General features: G+C 34.0%; 1 protein-coding gene across 1 annotated transcript; it reads right to left on the bottom strand.

Annotated features, from left to right (window-relative positions):
• Positions 1-21,497: 21,497 nt before the first annotated feature.
• On the bottom strand, positions 21,498-23,014 carry LOC18035124 (flavanone 7-O-glucoside 2''-O-beta-L-rhamnosyltransferase). Its single transcript, XM_006424251.2, is given in 2 exon segments — positions 21,498-22,797; positions 22,799-23,014. Coding segments are annotated over 2 exon segments (1,359 nt in total). The 5' UTR covers positions 22,978-23,014; the 3' UTR covers positions 21,498-21,617.
• Between the last annotated feature and the right edge of the window lie 774 nt (positions 23,015-23,788).

Below are 23,788 nucleotides of genomic sequence, written 5' to 3'. Positions count from 1 at the left end.
ATAAAAATAATTATTAAAATTTTGTAAAATCTAAATTTAGTAAAAATCAATTGAGCACCTCTATTTGGGATTTATTTTTTATTAAATTTAGGGATATTTTTATGATTATAATTTTTAATTTTAAAAGTTTTATAAGATAAAATAGTATTTTAATTTATTTGGGGGTAAAATTGTCATTTTATTAAAATTATTTAATAGTGTTAATGCAAAAGTGGCTAGTTGATACAAATGTAAAAAGAAAGGTGGTGTAAAGTATATGTTAAAATTTTGTAGTGGTTGGATGAACATAAGGCAAAATAAAGGTGGTGCAATGATAATTTCCCTATTAATTAAGGATTTGGATTCAATAATCAGCTGATCAATATTCAACTCTTTATATTTTTTTGTCGCACATGTATGTATAGTAATGTATGATAAAGATTTATTTAGTTTTATGTATTCTTATCAAATAATTACTAATTGTATCTTTTTAAGAAGTTAGTAAAAAAATCTACTGATCACTAAATCCAAATCCATTAATTATAATGTTCAATAGAGATAGCTATATTATAGGCATTTACATATTTTAAAATATAAAACAACATGTTTACCATAAATTTGAGGCCCTTAATAAATAATGGGGCCTTGGCAAAGTTGTGTAAGCGAAGAGTTAATCATGAGAAATATCAAATTAATTAATTGTTTAAAAAATTTCTTTTCTAAATACTACTAATTTTTTGTAAATAATAATTTTTAGAAAATGGTGGATACACACAATTCGTGAGGTGAAAATATTCCCACCCTTTGTGAATATAATCTGTTGAGTTTATATGCTTTTTTCTTTCTATTTTTTCTCCTTTGTCTTGCTATGTAAAAATTATCATTGGCAACAAAAATAATAATAATATTTACGTTTGTGCTTTTGACAAGCTCAACCAACCTGCTAGTGCAATTATCATGAATGCTGTGTCTGTGAGAGATGATTTTTTGTTATAAATATACTAGGTCACGTATTGCATGCCATAGTTTTGGGTGGGCGAAGATTATTATTTTTTCTCTTCCATTTTTTTTCTTCTTCATAATTTTTTGGAAAACCTCTAAATAACCGGCCATGCTCATTATCGAGATCTACATTTTAATGTTAGAGGATGTATATATTGAAATATTGAAGGGAATTAAAATAGTGTGGGAAATAGTAGATTGTTTTAGTATCGGTTTGACGGTTAGATTTGTGTATAGGAGCTATTAGAGGATGTACTTTATCCTCCGTGTTTTGAACATGTAATCATGAATATCTCCGACTGATGTATGTCCTTTAACAAAGATTTAATGAATGATGGCTATTTTGAGACTGTTGATAGCATAATGATTGGGTGTATCATTATTGCATTTGAAATTATGATTGGAATTACCAATGGCTCAACTAGCGAAGAAACACGATTCAGAGGAAAAACAAGAAAGTTTGGATGAATGGGCTCGCCTCATCTTTGCTAAATTTGTTCACATTATACCAACCGAAAAGTTTATTGATGCTTTTGTGAAGGATCTTGTGACTGAACTTAAGCTAAGTGTTGATATCTAATGTAGAGTAGGAATCCATATTATATTAGGATTAATTTTCTTATTAATTAAGGTTTAGAATTTTTATTTTTCTTTCTAGTTTACAATTTTATTTTTCTTTTTGTTCATGGTTTAGGATATTTACTACTAATATAAATATCCTTCTCTTATAGCCTTTGAAAGCAGATTTTGATTTTCAATAATCAAATGGAGATTCCAAATATTAACAACCCAATAATTTTTATTTCAAACATTACAATCTAATAATTTTTATTAAAGAAGAATACAACATGCCAGCAAAACTTATGAGAAGGTTGTAACAAGATCAGTTCAACAAAATTTTGTGCCTCGTCATTTAAGAATTTTGTTGTATCATACATTACTCTGCTATTTTAGTTTAAAGGGAGGTTCTATTTTAGATTAAAGGGAGGTTTAGTGAAGTGGTAGTTGTGGATCCAAATATACAATGAAACTAGGAGAAATTCATTCAAAATAGAAGGAAACAATGTGAAAAAAAAAAGTATTTTCATGGGAAACCCAAAATTGAGTCGAACGTTTCGTTGTTGTGCATTAAGCTACTTTAGAGAGCTTTCTTGAGTTTTTCTTTCATTTGCACATTTTTTTATTTACCTACTTGCTGTTATATGTCATACAAACCCTAGCTTATTATGCAAAGGAGAATCCAATTCTATATCAAAATATCTTATGTTAGTTTAGTTCTAATTCATTATTAATCAAAATTTTCATCACGATCGAAGGACAACGGGAGAGAAAGAAATCTAAGTGCATGTAGCATGTTACGTTTATTTTATTTTACTTTTTTTCTTAATAATATTACACAACACTTTCTCAATAGTTCACTTCTTTATTTTTAAATCTTTATTTTTTTTCCATGAAATGGGCAAGTCAATAATAATAATAATTAGAGTTCAAATTAACCTTTCTAAATTAGACTCACTGGGTGGTAATTTGGGTAGATGAGTGGAACCTAGTCTTTAAATAAAGAGCAGAGCTATTGGCACCCCTCCAAACTCCTGATAAAACACCTTTTATTTGTATTTACAAATTTAACCCTAAATTAAATTACATCCTTTCCTCTTGCATCTTTTGCAATTTTCATTCGTATGGTGAAAACATAGTTGTTGGCTATTGGCTATTGTAGATATCAAAATATAGTTTTAAGGCTTTCATTTCCAATATTCAAATCAATATCAAACATTGAAAAGTAAATAAAAGGTTAGAAGGAGAATTTAACAACAAATGGAAACAATATTGATAAAGTCAAGGATTATTCAAAGTGAAAGAGATGTTTGAAAGGAGAATGAGAAGTTAAAATTAAGAAACCATGATTGCATTACCATTCCTTCTTTTTTGGGAGAATGTTAATCCAATTTGTGATGATTGTAAAAATATTTTGTTTATGAGAAGAGGTAATAGTGGAATGAAAGTGCCATTTTGGAAGTGATCAATATTTTCAGTTGTTTTTATTTGTGTATTTAATAAAGAGGTTTTATAAGGATTATGGAGGGGTACCAGTAGCTCCTTTCTAAATAATTTGAGCCAAAATTTGACAAATTTAAGTTCGACTTTTTATTAAACGATTCATAATAATCAGCCCATTTAATAAACAAACAAACGCATCGGTTTATTTAACATAAACAAACAAACACATCGGTTTGTTTAACTTAAATTTTATTTTTAATTTAACTTAAAACCATATATAATATCACTTGAATATTATATAATATTTAATATTACTTTTCTTTTTGTACTTCTTATCAATCAATTAGAAAATTACCATTAGAGGTTAATAAAAATAATTTTAATTTTGAAATTATAAAAATGAATAAGTTTCTTAAATGAACAATGAACTCAAATAATTCATTTATTGAATGAGACTCATTTATTAATTCAATCAATATTTTCATACGAGTGAGACTATTGGCACCTCTTTAAATATCTCTTAACACCCATTTTATTTATTAACCCCATTAAAATATTTAAAAATATTATAAAATTCTTTTAACACCTCTTTCAATGACAAAAATACCCTTAATTAAAACTTATTACTGTAAACTCATTCTTTAAATTTTATTTATTTTTATTACGAAACTCCATTTCAACAACAAGATTTCTTCAATTCAAAAGAAAAAAACAATGGTTTCTTCTCTTTTCACATAGAGTAATAAATTCTTTTTATATATATTTTATTCGAACATAAAAACTTGAATAATAAACAAGTTTCACACAGCTGTTCTTCATTATAGTCTGAAATTTCAGTGGTTTCAAGCTTAATTTGCTGCTTGCCTTCGCCTTCCTTAACTACTTTTACCGTCTTAAGAAACATGAAACTTAATTTTAAATGAAGGGAAATCTCGAAATGTGAGATGCTATAATATCCGTTTTTGTACAAAATGAATTAGCTGCATTTGGAAATACATTTTCAATGGCATTCATCAGAGTTAATTCATTTTGATGAGAAGGACATGGACAGTGGACATGGACAATGGCTAGGATTAGATTTAGAGGAGTGTATGGTGGGATAGGGCCATTAATGAATTTGGCTATGCCCAGTTGCTTGGGAATTTGTTTAGATTGGCGGTGGTGGTATGAGATTGCGACACTCATGGCGGGGTGTTTGCAGAATTCTATACTTGATGTGGCTGCCACTGAAATTTAAAACTCTTACATGAAAATGAAAATATGCCGTATAAACAATTTTTAAGAAAAAAAATTATTTGACTTTTGAGTGGAATTTAAATAAAAATTATTCTATTATATAATTTTAATAAAACTTAAAATTGTAAAATAATTAAAGAAATTTTAAGAGGTATTTAAAGGAGTGCGAATAGTCCCACACTTTTCATACCCAAATCCATTTATTTCTAATCAAATCATGTACCAATTCAGACCTAAATTACTATCACTAAGGCCCCTCCCCGAAGAAGTCAAATTTATGTAGCCATCACTTTCTATTATTAAAATTGTTCATTATCACTTTAAAATTACTACCGATAGGGCCCGCGCTCCAAGAAGTTAGGTCAGCTATCACTTTACATTATAAAAAATATTGGAGATTATAAAATTAACAATGTTCATTATCACTTTGCATTATAATTGTCAATTAAAATACGAATGCTAAATCTCAAGTTTTCTTCTCCAAAAATATTTTGACTCGGAGCATGAAAAGAATTGGGGCTGACCTTGGGATCCCCGTCACCAAGGACTTGGGCATGTACCTTGGGATGTCGCTGCTGCATACTCGTGTATCGCAGCATACATATCATAATATTATTGACAAAGTGGAAAGGCGTCTTTCGGGATGGCATGCATCTCTGTTGTCTTTGGCTAGCAGAATAACCCTTGCTCAGATAGTTTTACAAGCTATCCCAGTTTACGCAATGCAAACAACTAGCCTCCCCACTGGAATTAATCTGAAGATTGATAAGGCGTGCAGGAAATTCATATGGAGTGGAAACTCCGATCAGCAGCGGATGAGTATGGTTAGCTGGGATACTTTGTGCAAACCAAAGGCTTATGGAGGCCTAGGGCTTAAGGATTTAAATGTGATGAATCAAGCGCTCTTAATGAAGCTCAGTTGGGGAGTCATCTCAGCTAAGGATAGCCTATGGGTTCGGGTCCTGTGTACCAAATATGGGGTTAATAATTCCAAACCCCCTCTTTCATTGCCGACTCGCTATGGATCCCATATGTGGAAAGCTATTGGTAAGATTTGGCTTGACACGATGTTCAGTGTGTGCTGGTCTGTTGGTGATGGTAAAGGAATCCGTTTTTGGTGGGACTGTTGGGTGTATAAGGATAAGCTCCTTGTGAGCCAGGTCATTTCTTCTATTCCCGATCATCTCACTCAGTTAATGGTTGCTGATTGTGTGGCAGCGAATGGGCAATGGAACTGGGCATTATTTGATCATTTTCTTCCTCACACTGCCATCATGAAGATTGCGTCAATACATCCTCCCTCAGATTTGCTAGGTCCGGATCAGTTCTATTGGTCGCATTCTAATAAGGGGAATTTCTCGGTCTTCTCGGCTTATTATGCTATCAGTCCTCCGGATAATCTTTTACATGATTCTAGTTGGAAGATGGCTTGGAAGTGGCAAGGCCCTCAGGGTGTTAAAGTTTTCATTTGGTTAGCTCTTCATGGTCGGTTGAAAACCAAAGCTGAAATTGCAAGGCGTCACATGTTGATAAATACTGAGTGTGATAGATGTGGGGCCTTGATTGAGGATATCTTGCATGTTTTAAGAGACTGCATGGTTACGAAAGGTTTTTGGTCTCAGGTGATTCCTGTAGTAATGAGGCAGCGTTTCTTCAAAGCTCCTTTTAAAGAATGGATGATGAATAATCTCCAGAATGCTTGGCCTATTTATGGAGTCCGAAATTGGGTTTGTTTCTTTGGTATAGCGATATGGAGACTATGGTTTTGGAGGAACCAGTTCTGGGTGAATGGACTAGCCATGGACAGTTTATCCATGGTTAATGATGTCAAGGCTCGCACAGAGGAGGTGATTCTGCTTCAAGGGTCTTCTTTGATCTCGACAAATAGAAAAGTCAACAAATGGATTGGTTGGTCACTGCCGAATTGGCCATGGTGCAAGTTGAACTCAGATGGTGCCTGCAAGGCGACTGGTGTAGCTGCTGCGGGGGGCCTGATTCGCGACCACAATGGTCATTGGGTTGCTGGCTTTGGGATGAATCTAGGGACTTGTTCAGTGACTATGGCAGAATTATGGGGCCTCTATCAAGGATTGATTCTGGCGTGGAATAAAGGGATCCGATGGCTTTGTGTTGAGGTTGATAGTCGCTGCGTTACTCAACTTGTGAAGAACAACATGGTGAATTCCAATGAGTTTTCTACTCTCATTCGTGTTATTCAAGAACTCATCAGACGCAACTGACGGGTGGAGATTACTCATGTTTACAGGGAGGCTAATTTTGCCGCGGATTATTTGGCTACTTTAGCTTGTTCTATCCCGTTAGGGCTTCATGTTTTTAACTCTCCACCTAAAGGGGTGCTCCAGTTTATGTCCCAAGACACTTATGGGGTAGTCTATCCCCGCCTTGTTTTTTCTTAGCTCTGTTAAGAACCCCTCTTAATAAAAAAAAAACGAATGCTAAATGTCAATCACTATCAGAAACTAACGACCATTATAGACCCTTCGCTGTGACAATTATTAAATAATCGCTAACACATTTCGAGTTAGGGAAAAAGACACTTATATTAAATATAAATATAATTTAAATTCGTTCAATTTGTCTAGTAAATTAATAATAATATAATATTTTTAATATATAAATAATTTTTAAATGTAAATTATTATAAACATTTTAAATAAATCTTTGGGTTAAATATATTTTACTTAAAATATATCATGTATTAATAATATTAAAATTATTTTATATAATATTGAAAATAATTTAAATTTTTATATATTTGTTTTAATATCATGTTTCTATTTATTATAAAATTTAGTTAAATATAATATAAGATTGGAAAGTGTTAAAATATTTTTTTAAATATTGAAATTATTTTGATATATATATATACCAGAAGGAAATAGGATCGAAGGATGGGTGTGCTTTCGTTGGAACTCAAAATTTAAAACTTGAATTAAACAATGGATTGAAATGGATCGGCTTTGTCCAAATTTTAAAATAAATTACCAGCTTTAAATTAAGTAGATTTGCTTTATAACGCGGTTGGTCAGGATTTTAAATAGGTACGTGGCGTTGTATCTAGATTGATGCAGAGCCAGGTCTGCCTTTGGCACCAGATCTGACTTAGGACAGATCAATATGCCGCACGGACTAGTTTCCAGCCGATATACCGAATAATTACCAAATAATTATTAGGTTCTTTAGCAAGCCTAGCAACACATACATCTAAAGGCTTGGGTGCATACACAGTACCAGATCCGGTTCCCGGAAATGGTGCTCTGAAGGAAAGAAGGGAGAAGAGAAGATTTACAACTGAGGATCGAGATCTGGTCTCTTTGCCTCAGAGGAATGTACAATTTATATGGCAGATCTGATAGAGATCAGTCTGCAAAGCATACATGAATTTAAATGCTTTAAAATAAATTGCAGAAATTAAATGCTTTAAAGTAAATTGCGAAAATTTAAATTACATTGAGCTTTTAAAATTTTAAAGAACTGAATTTAAACATACATATTTGCTTTGATTGCTCTTTGGCTTTACAAATTTTCAAATCTTTCCAGAAGGGAAGATTGAAAGACGGGAAGATTAAGAAGGTAAAGAACTAGTCTGTTCACCCAAAGCTCTGTGATAGAACTATTGTGTAAACAGAAAATTTCCTTGAATCCTTCGGACTCTTCCGAGAGAGAGATATTTAGAGAGAAGGAAGAGAAGAAGAGAGAGAAGTTGAAACTCTAAAATGAAAAACCTGAGGAGTCTAAGTCTTCCTCTTGGTTTATATACAAAAGTTCTTTAAACTGTTCACTGTAGCGGAACTTTGAGTGCACAATAATCTTTGGAAATCGGCACTGTAGTGGGAGCGGAGTTTCTTGACACAGTGTTCTTTGGAGCATACAGTGTTTTCTAATTTTACAAACTTTAAATAAATTTGGGTGAAGAGACATGTGCGCTCTCACTTGTGTCCAAAGGACCACCCGAAGATACAAAATACGTAAACAAATGAAAATACTGGAATACTTAAATAGAATACTTTTTTTTTTTTGAATAGTTACATGAACTATTTACAATGCTTTAAAGGAGAGAAAATTCCAAAACAATCATCTTCATTATCGTCTCCAAGAGAAACGGTTGGCTCTTCATCTTCGTCTCCATCTTCAGAGGAGTCAGCCACTGATGACTTTGACCGGGAGGCGAGGAGCTGTTCCATGGCTTTGAAGTATTCTTCTTCAGTCTTGGCACTTGCTAAAAGGGCTTGGGCTTTGGATTTTTGAGAAAGGAAAATGCCTTGGGTTTTTATGTCTTTGATGGTTGGTTGTAAATGGCCTTTAGAAGAAAGCCATTTTTCAATATCGCTTGTAGTCAATTTGGATTGTTCATCGAATTTTGACCACCATTTGACTTTAAAGGTTCTTTGAAGGATTAATTGGGAATCTTGAGTGTGATGTCGGAGACTCCACATCCAAACCCAAGGGAGAAAGAAGTTTGTACAAAAACAAAGAAAAAGATTTAGGCATTGTATAGCGTTTGGGGTAAGGATATCTGGGCTTGGCCCAAAATGATTCCACCAATGATGAAACCAATTTGGTAGGCTTTGGACGGTTATTTTTGAATTGAAGAAAAATAACCAAGAATGTGATTTTTTAGGGTTTTGGATAAAAAAAGGTGTTATACCAGGCTTGTTGGTAATCCCAGTAGGAACAAGTCCGACAATGTGGTAAACGGGTCTCAAAATTTAAAGGGAAGGTTTTGAAATTGTGGAGTAGATCACCCTACTGATTTGGGCTTAATACTTTTAGGATTGTGGCCGTAGAATAGGCCGGCTCAGAATGAGTATCACTGAGAAAGAAATGTTTGAATTTGACTGACTCAGTAATTTCTAAAATGCTTTGATAATAAGACTGGGGTTTTGTTAAATCCCATGGTTTAAAAAACCAGCCTTTGGGGAAAAACTTTGAAATGCTTTGAAAAGGATCAATATGGTAAAATCCATATTCCATAGAAAGAATGTTTTGAAAATGGGTTTTATCAAACCAATCGGAAGTTTTCTTTGAAGGTGTTGGCTGAGAAAGCACAGTTTGAGAGGATGAGCTTTCACAGGACACAACAACATTTTGGGAAGAAGGCTTTGAGACTTATTTGGAAATGGGCTTTTCTTCTTTTCTGGGAGAAGTTTGGTTTTGAGAAAGGCTTTGTAAAGCGAGCATAAGCTCAGGGGATTTTGTAATGGAACTCATCCATTGCTTTACTTGGTCATCAGAAGAAATAGATTTGTATTGGGCTTCATGTTCTTCAACCAATTCAATCCAAGATTTAATGGGCATGGCCGAAGAAAGTAGCTTTTCTTTAGAAGGGGTTGAATGAGGCTCTTTTGAAGGTTCTTGAGATCCAGTGTCTTTAAGAACTGCTTTACCTTTGTCTCTTCTTTTTGGCGGCATTATCTGTTTTGAAGAAATTCTCTGGTTAGAAAATCAGGAACATAGTTTTTGTCACCTTTAATAAACTCAATATCAAAATAAAAAACACTTAAAATAGCTTGCCATCGTGCAAAAATCTGTTTGGATGCAATGTTTTGAACATCTTTTTCTAAAACATGTTTTGCAGCTTTACAATCAATTCTAAGTAAAAATTTTTGATTTAATAAATCACTTTGGAATTTAGATATGCATAAAACAATAGAAAGAATTTCTTTTTTGATAGTAGAATAATTTTTCTGGCAATCATTCCAATGTGCAGAAACATATTGTACTATATGTTCTTTATCCTTTTCTTTTTGTTTCAATATACCTCCATAACCTATATCAGATGCATCAGTTTCAACAATTTTAGGTAATGCAGGATTTGCAAGAAATAAGCATGGGATATTTTTCACAGATTGCTTTATTAATCTAACAACTTTAGTATGTTCTTCTGACCATACAACAGGATTATTTTTCAACCTATCATGCAAAGGTTTAGACATCCTATTGATGTTAGGGCAGAAGTCGAGAACATAATTTAAACTACCAAGAAATCTTTGTAATTGGATTTTGTCCAGAATTTTGTCTGGGAATTTATCCGCAAACAATAGTGATCTCTCTATTGGAGTGATGGTTCCTTTGGAAATATGGTGACCGAGGAACCTGACTTTAGTTTGAAACAGTGAAATTTTTGAACTAGAGAGGGCTAGTCCAGCTTTTCTAGTAGCAAGATAAAAAGTTTTTAAATGTTTGAAATGTTGATCAATAGATTGAGAAAAGATCAACACATCATCAATATAAACAATGCAAAACTCAGAATAGGGATTATAAATATCGTTCATGATTCTTTGAAACTCTGAGGGTGCATTTTTTAAACCAAAAGGCATTACTGTCCATTCGTATTGACCAAAGGGAACAGTAAAAGCTGTTTTACATCGGTCTTTAGGGTGAATCTGAATTTACTAAAAACCCGACTTCATATCAAATTTTGAAAAAATGAAAGCTGAGCAGAGTTTTTGAAGTAAATCTTTTTTGTTAGGTATGAGATACCTAATCCATTTTAAAGCTTTATTCAAAGGTTTGTAATTTATCACAAGTCTCGGAATACCTCTTTCAATTTCAGAATTTTTATTTACATAAAAAGCGGCACAAGACCATGGTGATCTGGACTTTACAATGAGACCTTTGGTTTCTAAATCTTTTATTTCATTTTTACAATGTTGTTCCAATTCCATATTCATTTGGATTGGATGAGCTTTAGTAGGTATTTGCTTTTCATCAAAAGAATTTTCATAAGGCAAATCTACCAAGTGTTGTTTTCTATTCCAAAAAGCAGAAGGTAAATCGGCATATATTTCTTTTTCAATAAGAGCTTTAAAATCAGAGATTTTTCTTTGTATAAAATCATTTTGCAATTGACTTTCAATTCTTTGGAAACTTAAATCCTTTTGTAAACAAAATAGATCATCTTGTTTAGATTTAAGGATGGCATTGACTTTGTTTTGGTAAACATAACAAGCTTTGACAATGTTAAGATTCCTTGTCTTTGGTTTTTCAATAAATGAGAAAACAAGATCTTTGGATTTTGCTCTGAAATATATACCATCATAATTGACAGCATAAGGGGTTATGAGATTTATAAAAGGGGTTCCTAAAATGATAGCATGGTGTATATCATTTGTAAGAACAAAAGAGGTTTTAAATTCAATTTCATCGTTATAAATTGAAGCTTCAACTTTGGAATTAACCTTTAGTTTTGAATTATTTGCAGCACAGAGTCTTTCATTTGTCTTTTCATGAAATCTTTTTGGAACAATGTCCTCACGAATGCAATTTAAATCAGCACCAGTGTCAAAAAGAGCAATGGCGTCCATTGCAAAATCTTTGGAAAAGATTAAAGTAATTTTTACCAAATATTTTCTGGTGGTGATTTGTTTTAAAACAAACAAAAAATCTTTTGGAACAGACTTAATGTTTTCAACTTTTTGATCAATATTATCATCATCATCAGGAGTTGACTCATTATCTGAGTTATCCTGTAATTGTTTTTGTAAAAGAAGTTGGATAGTATTAGAATCACTTTTTTGTTTTTCTTTTAAATCCTTTATTTCAAGTTTAATATCATTGATCTCCTTTTGAAGATCTTGGATACTAGGGGTAGATTTCTTTGTTTTCTTTTTGTCTAAAATCTCAGTAAGATCGTAAGAATCCTTTTTAACAATAGGAACTTTAGAAGTTTCTGCTTTGTTTGAATCCATGGTTTTCAAAAGTTTGTCAAGATATTCCTTTTGAAGATTTGGATCAGAAATATGCTTTACAAGTTCAAGAAAAATCTCCTGGTCTTTAGTCAAAACATTGATTTTCTTTAAATAAGAATCCGAATCAGAATTGCTACTGCAAGATGCAGAGGTATCCGAATCAAATAACTCATCAACCTGGAGGGGGTCACTGTCTCCCGACATGGAAGACTCAGAGTCAGAAGACTCTACTAGAAGGGGGGCTATTTTGGAAAGGATGTCCTCATTGAGGTCAAGCTCATGGAGTCTCTTGTTCATTCTGCAAAATTTTGCAGTATGGCCTTTCATACCACATTTGAAACATTACAAGTCTAAGAGTCATAGGAAACCCTTTCATGATTTTAGAAAACTTCCTTATAAGAAACCTTCGAAGCCTTATAAGAAACATAGTTTCTCTAAAAAGAAAGAGTTTAAAACCAAACCTAAGATCCCATTCAATTTCAAAGAAGCTACATCCTTTTGGGAGAAAAGGTTAGAAATTCCATCAAAGCTCTTTATGACAATCGTGTTCCTTATGACGAGCTCACCTATGGTGAACTAGTCAGTTTTGTCAATAAAGAAGGTTTAAAGATCTGTCAAGATTTGAAACTACAGAGACGTCTAAAATGGGAGCTTAGGAAATCTAAGCAAGAATTAGGCGGTTTCTGTAAAGCAGTCTAGAATTTCCTTCTGGTATCAGAGCCAAGGGGAGGATTGTGTAAAGCAGTCTAGAATTTTGTGTTTAAAATCTTGTGTTTTATTTTGAAGTTTTGTTTGTGTGGTGAATTTTTACTGGTAGTAAGTCCCGTCCAAGGATAAGTTTTCCGTTTAGGGCTGTAAAACCATACCTGTAGCCATTCTGACCAAACCAAAAGATAGACCATAGGATTCTGACCATGAATCCTCTACACTGTAGAACATCGTCCTTTTCTAGCTCTTCTTCTGGGAAGACTAGTGATTCAAAGCATGTTGTGAGTTCGGAAGAATTCATTATTGAGAACTTTGATAAAGCAATTGATTGTTGGGAACTTCCAAAGATTTCAAAAGAACAAATTTACAAAACAAAAAAGTTTGATTTCCTAAAAAGTGATTATGTCATAAAAACCAAAGAAAGAGACATAACCCTTTCTTCACCATTTGAAACAATTCATTTGTTTTCAGAAAAATCTTTAAAGAAGTTAAAAAAAAAGAATTTTAATTACATCCACATTGGTTTGATCCAAATAGGAATAAAGCCTTTAACCAAAGAAGGCTTGGATACTTCTATCATTGTTGTCCTTAGAGATGGTCGATTCATCTCTTTTGATGATTCTTTGCTAAGTAGCATCGAGTCCAGTCTTTGTAAAGGTCCAATTTCTTTTGACTGTTATCCAAATATAACACTTTCTCTAAAAGACAAAAATACTTTGAAAAGCATGATTTTACAGATTAAAACGCATAATTACAATATGATAGAGGGATCTGTCCCAGTTGCTTTAATATTTAAAATCTCTTATAAGGCTATGATCTCTGCGTTTAGTACGCAGCATAAATTCCAGTCAAAAAGAGATGAGACTCTTCTCTTGCAGACTGACTTGTCTAAAGCAAACACTGTCATTCCAAAACCAATCCAATGGAAAGATGTCAATCTTCTAGAGGAATGGATTCTTGAAGGAATTGCTCCACCAGCAGTTCCAAAACAGCTTGAGCCAAATACAGAGTTGCAAAATGTGACTCAGTATTCAGATGGTAAAGTCAAATTGTCGTTCAGGAGATCTAATTCCACTAGATTTTCTGATAAAGAATCGTGCTCAAGTATTCCTTCCTTAGAAATGAGATTTACAAAAATCCCTTTTGTTATAAATCTTCCCTTTCAAAGTCAACCTAGGTTTTCCACTTCGGATTTACCTAGCTCCTCCATTCGTTCTGTTGACTATACCACAAAAGTACCTCATCCCATTTATATTAGCAGTCAACATGAACAAAGACAGGATGAGAAGGAACATTCTCCTCCAACTTCCCCTACGTTCTCTGCTGTCACAGAAAACGTTATAAATGTTATTGAAAAGCACTTTGATTTGGATAAAACTCTTCTTCATAATGATTTTTATTCAGAAAACAATAAAGAAAAAAGACTTTGGTTTTTTTAGCATTTTCTAAATCAAAGAAAAGAAATCCAACAAACTTATTATGAATTTGTGAATCTTCATCAAGTTCATATATTGTTTTTTGATTGGTTCGAGATATATTCTTCTAATAACAACATCTCTTACCCCTTCAAAGAGTCAAACCCTATTACTATTAGGAAGAAGACCACTGAATGGAAACTCTCCGAAAGTGATAGAACAGTCGATTCTGAGCATCCACCTCTCCGGAGTGTAACCGTTGACCACGGCGAACCTCCTATTCAAATTAGAGCTCCACCTTACAAAATCCTTAAACCTAATGATACTGATAGTAATTTAAGTAGTATTATTCAACAGAATAATTTCTGCAATACTAACTTAAATACTATAGGAAAACAGTTGACTAGAATAGAAAACCAATTCCAACAGTCAACCATATCTGTTTCTCCTAGTCTAAAGTCTATTCCTTCAAAATCAGATTCTGATAAAAAGCTTAAGGAACCTATTTTCAAACCTTTTCAGGTTTCGAAAACTAGCCAAAGGCTTGTCCATGAATTAAAATCAGATTTTGCCAAAGCCATTAGAGAACAACTAGATATGATAGAAGCTGCTTCTTCCTCATCTAGTAAGATTCAAATAGCCCCTGATACTCCTCAATCTAGCAAGATTGGAGTACTAGAACAAGACCAGGTTTCTATTGCCTCTACTTAGAAGTCTTTACCGAAGAACCTGTTCCTAAAGCCAATAAAATCCATTGGGAATTAGCCCTCCCTACTTCCAAATCTCCACCTGATTTGACTATAGACAACAGGCCTAGTGCATTAAATCAAGCTCGATATAATGCATCATCTGTCTATGAGTGGAATATAGATGGAATGTCTGAGTACAACATTCTAGGTGTATTGCAGCAAATGACCATGGCAGCCAATGCCTATAAAACCCAATCGGGAACTTCTGACAAAGCCATTGTAGAAATCCTAATTGCTGGTTTTACTGGTCAACTTAAAGGATGGTGGGATCATCTTCTCACTAAATTGCAGCAATTAGACATCTTTAATGCCATCCAAATCGATGAGAATGGTGCTCCCATTCTTGACGAATTCAATAATCCAATTCATGATGCAGTAGCTACCCTGATTCTGACCATATCCCTTCACTTCATAGGTGACCCTTCTCACCTTAGGGACAAAAACGCCGAGTTACTACACAACTTGAGGTGTAGAAAACTCAGTGAATTCTAAGATTACAAAACAACTTTCTTTACTAGACTCTTCCTAAGGGATGATGCTAATCATGTAACTTGGAAGGAAAAATTCCTTGCAGGTTTACCTACCATTTTGGGAGAAAATGTTAGAAATTCCATTAAAGCTCTTTATGACAATCGTGTTCCTTATGACGAGCTCACCTATGGTGAACTAGTCAGTTTTGTCAATAAAGAAGGTTTAAAGATCTGTCAAGATTTGAAACTATAGAGACGTCTAAAATGGGAGCTTAGGAAATCTAAGCAAGAATTAGGCGGTTTCTGTAAGCAATTCAATTATGACCCCTTTAAAACTTCTACTTCTAAAGACTGTAATGGTAAGTGTTCTTCAAAACCTTACAAGAAACATTACAAGTCTAAGAGTCATAGGAAACCCTTTCATGATTTTAGAAAACTTCCTTATAAGAAACCTTCGAAGCCTTATAAGAAACATAATTTCTCTAAAAAGAAAGAGTTTAAAACCAAACCTAAGACCCCATTCAATTTCAAAGAAGCTACATGTTTCAAATGTGGTATGAAAGGCTATACTGCAAAATTTTACAGAATGAACAAGAAACTCCATGAGCTTGACCTCAATGAGGACATCCTTTCCAAAATAGCCCCCCTTCTAGTAGAGTCTTCTGACTCTGAGTCTTCCATGTCGGGAGACAGTGACCCCCTCCAGGTTGATGAGTTATTTGATTCGGATACCTCTGCATCTAGCAGTAGCGATTCTGATTCGGATTCTTATTTAAAGAAAATTAATGTTTTGACTAAAGACCAGGAGATTTTTCTTGAACTTGTAAAGCATATTTCTGATCCAAATCTTCAAAAGGAATATCTTGACAAACTTTTGAAAACCATGGATTCAAACAAAGCAGAAACTTCTAAAGTTCCTATTGTTAAAAAGGATTCTTACGATCTTACTGAGATTTTAGATAAAAAGAAAACAAAGAAATCTACCCCTAGTATCCAAGATCTTCAAAAGGAGATCAAGGATATTAAACTTGAAATAAAGGATTTAAAAGAAAAACAAAAAAGTGATTCTAATACTATCCAACTTCTTTTACAAAAACAATTACAGGATAACTCAGATAATGAGTCAACTCCTGATGATGATGATAATATTGATCAAAAAGTTGAAAACATTAAGTCTGTTCCAAAAGATTTTTTGTTTGTTTTAAAACAAATCACCACCAGAAAATATTTGGTGAAAATTACTTTAATCTTTTCCAAAGATTTTGCAATGGACGCCATTGCTCTTTTTGACACTGGTGCTGATTTAAATTGCATTCGTGAGGACATTGTTCCAAAAAGATTTCATGAAAAGACAAATGAAAGACTCTCTGCTGCAAATAATTCAAAACTAAAGGTTAATTCCAAAGTAGAAGCTTCGATTTATAACGATGAAATTGAATTTAAAACCTCTTTTGTTCTTACAAATGATATACACCATGCTATCATTTTAGGAACCCCTTTTATAAATCTCATAACCCCTTATGCTGTCAATTATGATGGTATATATTTCAGAGCAAAATCCAAAGATCTTGTTTTCTCATTTATTGAAAAACCAAAGACAAGGAATCTTAACATTGTCAAAGCTTGTTCTGTTTACCAAAACAAAGTCAATGCCATCCTTAAATCTAAACAAGATGATCTATTTTGTTTACAAAAGGATTTAAGTTTCCAAAGAATTGAAAGTCAATTGCAAAATGATTTTATACAAAGAAAAATCTCTGATTTTAAAGTTCTTATTGAAAAAGAAATATGTGCCGATTTACCATCTGCTTTTTGGAATAGAAAACAACATTTGGTAGATTTGCCTTATGAAAATTCTTTTGATGAAAAGCAAATACCTACTAAAGCTCGTCCAATCCAAATGAATATGGAATTGGAACAACATTGTAAAAATGAAATAAAAGATTTAGAAACCAAAGGTCTCATTGTAAAGTCCAGATCACCATGGTCTTGTGCCGCTTTTTATGTAAATAAAAATTCTGAAATTGAAAGAGGTATTCCGAGACTTGTGATAAATTACAAACCTTTGAATAAAGCTTTAAAATGGATTAGGTATCCCATACCTAACAAAAAAGATTTACTTCAAAAACTCTGCTCAGCTTTCATTTTTTCAAAATTTGATATGAAGTCGGGTTTTTGGCAAATTCAGATTCACCCTAAAGACCAATATAAAACAGCTTTTACTGTTCCCTTTGGTCAATACGAATGGACAGTAATGCCTTTTGGTTTAAAAAATGTACCCTCAGAGTTTCAAAGAATCATGAACGATATTTATAATCCCTATTCTGAGTTTTGCATTGTTTATATTGATGATGTGTTGATCTTTTCTCAATCTATTGATCAACATTTCAAACATTTAAAAACTTTTTATCTTGCTACTAGAAAAGCTGGACTAGCCCTCTCTAGTTCAAAAATTTCACTGTTTCAAACTAAAGTCAGGTTCCTCGGTCACCATATTTCCAAAGGAACCATCACTCCAATAGAGAGATCACTATTGTTTGCGGATAAATTCCCAGACAAAATTCTGGACAAAATCCAATTACAAAGATTTCTTGGTAGTTTAAATTATGTTCTCGACTTCTGCCCTAACATCAATAGGATGTCTAAACCTTTGCATGATAGGTTGAAAAATAATCCTGTTGTATGGTCAGAAGAACATACTAAAGTTGTTAGATTAATAAAGCAATCTGTGAAAAATATCCCATGCTTATTTCTTGCAAATCCTGCATTACCTAAAATTGTTGAAACTGATGCATCTGATATAGGTTATGGAGGTATATTAAACAAAAAGAAAATGATAAAGAACAGATAGTACAATATGTTTCTGCACATTGGAATGATTGCCAGAAAAATTATTCTACTATCAAAAAAGAAATTCTTTCTATTGTTTTATGCATATCTAAATTCCAAAGTGATTTATTAAATCAAAAATTTTTACTTAGAATTGATTGTAAAGCTGCAAAACATGTTTTAGAAAAAGATGTTCAAAACATTGCATCCAAACGGATTTTTGCACGATGGCAAGCTATTTTAAGTGTTTTTTATTTTGATATTGAGTTTATTAAAGGTGACAAAAACTATGTTCCTGATTTTCTAACCAGAGAATTTCTTCAAAACAGATAATGCCGCCAAAAAGAAGAGACAAAGGTAAAGCAGTTCTTAAAGACACTGGATCTCAAGAACCTTCAAAAGAGCCTCATTCAACCCCTTCTAAAGAAAAGCTACTTTCTTCGGCCATGCCCATTAAATCTTGGATTGAATTGGTTGAAGAACATGAAGCCCAATACAAATCTATTTCTTCTGATGACCAAGTAAAGCAATTGATGAGTTCCATTACAAAATCCCCTGAGCTTATGCTCGATTTACAAAGCCTTTCTCAAAACCAAACTTCTCCCAGAAAAGAAGAAAAGCCCATTTCCAAAGAAGTCTCAAAGCCTTCTTCCCAAAATGTTGTTGTGTCCTGTGAAAGCTCATCCTCTCAAATTGTGCTTTCTCAGCCAACACCTTCAAAGAAAACTTCCGATTGGTTTGATAAAACCCATTTTCAAAACATTCTTTCTATGGAATATGGATTTTACCATATTGATCCTTTTCAAAGCATTTCAAAGTTTTTCCCCAAAGGCTGGTTTTTTAAACCATGGGATTTAACAAAACCCCAGTCTTATTATCAAAGCATTTTAGAAATTACTGAGTCAGTCAAATTCAAACATTTCTTTCTCAGTGATACTCATTCTGAGCCGGCCTATTCTACGGCCACAATCCTAAAAGTATTAAGCCCAAATCAGTAGGGTGATCTACTCCACAATTTCAAAACCTTCCCTTTAAATTTTGAGACCCGTTTACCACATTGTCGGACTTGTTCCTACTGGGATTACCAACAAGCCTGGTATAACACCTTTTTTTATCCAAAACCCTAAAAAATCACATTCTTGGTTATTTTTCTTCAATTCAAAAATAACCGTCCAAAGCCTACCAAATTGGTTTCATCATTGGTGGAATCATTTTGGGCCAAGCCCAGATATCCTTACCCCAAACGCTATACAATGCCTAAATCTTTTTAAAGCCCATTACAAACCTACTGAGTCTGAGAAAAGATTTCCTCTTTTTCTTTGTTTTTGTACAAACTTCTTTCTCCCTTGGGTTTGGATGTGGAGTCTCCGACATCACACTCAAGATTCCCAATTAATCCTTCAAAGAACCTTTAAAGTCAAATGGTGGTCAAAATTCGATGAACAATCCAAATTGACTACAAGCGATATTGAAAAATGGCTTTCTTCTAAAGGCCATTTACAACCAACCATCAAAGACATAAAAACCCAAGGCATTTTCCTTTCTCAAAAATCCAAAGCCCAAGCCCTTTTAGCAAGTGCCAAGACTGAAGAAGAATACTTCAAAGCCATGGAACAGCTCCTCGCCTCCCGGTCAAAGTCATCAGTGGCTGACTCCTCTGAAGATGAAGACGAAGATGAAGAGCCAACCGTTTCTCTTGGAGACGATAATGAAGATGATTGTTTTGGAATTTTCTCTCCTTTAAAGCATTGTAAATAGTTCATGTAACTATTCAAAAAAAAAAAGTATTCTATTTAAGTATTCCAGTATTTTCATTTGTTTACGTATTTTGTATCTTCGGGTGGTCCTTTGGACACAAGTGAGAGCGCACATGTCTCTTCACCCAAATTTATTTAAAGTTTGTAAAATTAGAAAACACTGTATGCTCCAAAGAACACTGTGTCAAGAAGCTCCGCTCCCACTACAGTGCCGATTTCCAAAGATTATTGTGCACTCAAAGTTCTGCTACAGTGAACAGTTTAAAGAACTTTTGTATATAAACCAAGAGGAAGACTTAGACTCCTCAGGTTTTTCATTTTAGAGTTTCAACTTCTCTCTCTTCTTCTCTTCCTTCTCTCTAAATATCTCTCTCTCGGAAGAGTCCGAAGGATTCAAGGAAATTTTTTGTTTACACAATAGTTCTATCACAGAGCTTTGGGTGAACAGACTAGTTCTTTACCTTCTTAATCTTCCCGTCTTTCAATCTTCCCTTCTGGAAAGATTTGAAAATTTGTAAAGCCAAAGAGCAATCAAAGCAAATATGTATGTTTAAATTCAGTTCTTTAAAATTTTAAAAGCTCAATGTAATTTAAATTTTCGCAATTTACTTTAAAGCATTTAATTTCTGTAATTTATTTTAAAGCATTTAAATTCATGTATGCTTTGCAGACTGATCTCTATCAGATCTGCCATATAAATTGTACATTCCTCTGAGGCAAAGAGACCAGATCTCGATCCTCAGTTGTAAATCTTCTCTTCTCCCTCCTTTCCTTCAGAGCACCATTTCCGGGAACCGGATCTGGTACTGTGTATGCACCCAAGCCTTTAGATGTATGTGTTGCTAGGCTTGCTAAAGAACCTAATAATTATTTGGTAATTATTCGGTATATCGGCTGGAAACTAGTCCGTGCGGCATATTGATCTGTCCTAAGTCAGATCTGGTGCCAAAGGCAGACCTGGCTCTGCATCAATCTAGATACAACGCCACGTACCTATTTAAAATCCTGACCAACCGCGTTATAAAGCAAATCTACTTAATTTAAAGCTGGTAATTTATTTTAAAATTTGGACAAAGCCGATCCATTTCAATCCATTGTTTAATTCAAGTTTTAAATTTTGAGTTCCAACGAAAGCACACCCATCCTTCGATCCTATTTCCTTACATATATATATATATATATATATATTGTTACATTTATTTTAATATTATATTTCTATTTATTATAAAACTTTGGAGCCAATTTTTTTGAGTTGCTAGAGTCAAAGAATATTTAGTCAAAAGAATATCTTAATTTTCTTTATTAAAAACCTGAGATGTACATAATTATTTTTTCAAAATTTGAGAGCATATGTGTCTTTTTCTCTTAGAGTTATTGGGTAGAAATATAGTGGTTGAGACTTTCATTTCCCAAAATAATAATAATTGAAGTTTCTACCTCAATAAAACGCTAAGTTTTCTCCAATTGATTGGCCCAATTACCCTTTCGGACAATTGACCATCCGTTCACTATTTATTATATAATCATGGATATTGTTATAATTGGTTGATGAAGAGTGAATAAAAAAATAATAATAATTAAGAAAGGTGGCACTCTAAGAGTACCCAAAACTTTTCCTAAATTACAAGACGGTAAGCTCTATATCCACACTACAGAATGGCTGGCTATACACACCACGAAGACACGAACATGTTGAAATCATACAGGCAATATTGTTGTTTGGAAACTTTGTTTTTGCAAATCAATTATGAGCTAAGCTCTAACTAGGTACCTTGACAAGCTGCAGCAGCTTCTCCACCACATTGATCTCTTCATCATCTCCTTTCTTCTTTATGCTCTCACTCAATTCTTTAGCTTTTCTTTTTATTTGCTGCCCTTCTTCTTGCTCCACAACTTGTTTAAAAACCCTTGCGAGTTCTTCTTTTCTAACCCTTTGATTGATTTCATCTCTTGGCACTTCCAAGCCCACACCTATATCAGCAACCATCTTGGCATTAAATAGCTGATCGAGCACCATCGGCACCGCTATGATTGGTACCCCATACATTATTCCCTCAACAGTAGAACCCCAACCACAGTGACTGATAAATCCCCCTATGCTTCCATGCCCTAAAATTTTAGCCTGTGGAGCCCAACCTTGCACTACCATCCCCTTATTATTCCCTTGAATCTCCTCAGCAAAGCCTTGAGGCAGTGCCTCCTCGATAGTAAAGTTTCCTTCAGAATGAAATCTCACAACCCATATAAAACTAACCTCGCTGAGCAATAACCCACTAGCTAACTCATTCATTTCTTCCTTGGAAAGAAAGTACTCACTGCCAAATGATACGTACACAACTGAAGAAGGCTCCTTTCTGCTCAGCCAGTCCATGATCTTTGTATCATTATTATTGTCTGTGTATATAGGTTCTTGAACTAGAGGCCCAACCGGGATAGTTTCTTTTTTTGTTATATACGACAAGTAATGCAAATCCTTGGATTCGATCTCTCTTGAGGTTTTTACCAAGACTAGTTTGCAAGACAGATCAATAGCTTTTAAGAACCTGTCCCTATTTTCGGTGCCGTTCACAATACGATGCTTGAACTGGGTCATTTTCTGGATTTCTGACTCAGGCAGATCAAATTCTGGGAAAGGGAATTTCAAGCTGGAATTCTGAAGAAAAAAAGAAAAGCTTGCTGCAGCAATGGTTACGAACGCAACAGCAGCAATGTCATGCTGATAAGCTGCCTCAGCGGCCCATGGCTGGAATAGATCATATATTACTAGGGTTGGTTTAAGGGTCTCCAGAACATTGCAAAATGCAGGTTTTGCGGCATCAAATGCTTCTATGAGAGTGGGGATCAGATGGCGGGGAATGTTTTTGGTGGTGTGATTATATGGATCATGAAGTTCAGGAAACGTACAAGGAAGTTGGAGGTCTATAAGCTGTATTGAAGTTGAAATTTTTCTTGAGATTTTGGCTCATGGATTGTAGATTGATGGGAGTAGAGCAGAAATATATGTGAAAGTTTTGTTGCGAGAGCTTCTTGGCAAGCGCAAGATATGGAGTTATGTGGCCATGAGCTAGCCATGGTAACATCAGAATACTTGGCTTCTTGTTTTGGAGTTTGCTTTCCATATGTTTCTAGATTTGTGTTTGTAAGTTGCAATCCTCAGAAAATATAGTATATAATTATGAATGTAGAAGAAAGTGGAAACAAATGCTTTAATTTCATAGGGTGAAGGATGAGAGAGGTGGCCGACATTAATTTCAAATCCTGATAATTGAGATTTGGCATAACGTGGACTTACTGGTACAAAAGAGGATGTGACTCTACTTTTACAAAATCAAAAAAAAAAAAAAAAATCAGAAACCATTTAGTAAAAAACTCGACACAACATTATAATTTACAAACTGGCATCCAAGTGTGCGAAGAGAACATTGAAGAACACAAAGACAGAAAGAGAAAGGAGAAAAGCCCTTTGGGTCTGGAAGGAAGACATTGTTGGTGAGAACATCAGGGCCTTGATGGAGTTGCCTAAAATCAGCGTTGATGATTTCGACTGGGAAGTGGGACGCCATATCAATGGCTAGCTTCGATTTGCCAGAACCCCTGGGACCCATTGTTATTACTAGATTTGGCTTATTTGGGGCTCTCTGTTTGCCTCGCCCAATTTCCATCTTAATTTTGTTTCTCCTTCTCCCTCGCAGCAGAGATGACGGGCGTTTTAATTGCAACAATGGCTTTAGCTAGAGTTGGCAAAATTTGACAGGACCCGATTATCCGACACGAACACAATATGAATAAATGGATATGAATTGTCAAATTTAACACGATTATTAAATGGGTTGGATCCGGGTCGACACGATTTTTTTCCGTGTCGGGTTAGGGTTAAAAGTCTTGACCCATTTACCCGATCAATGACCCGATTATATTTTCTATTTTAAA

Source organism: Citrus clementina, unplaced genomic scaffold, assembly GCF_000493195.1.
Source record: "Citrus clementina cultivar Clemenules unplaced genomic scaffold, Citrus_clementina_v1.0 scaffold_8, whole genome shotgun sequence".
In the NCBI taxonomy this organism is placed as follows: Eukaryota; Viridiplantae; Streptophyta; class Magnoliopsida; order Sapindales; family Rutaceae; genus Citrus; species Citrus x clementina.
This window is presented reverse-complemented; position numbering and strand designations above follow the sequence as displayed.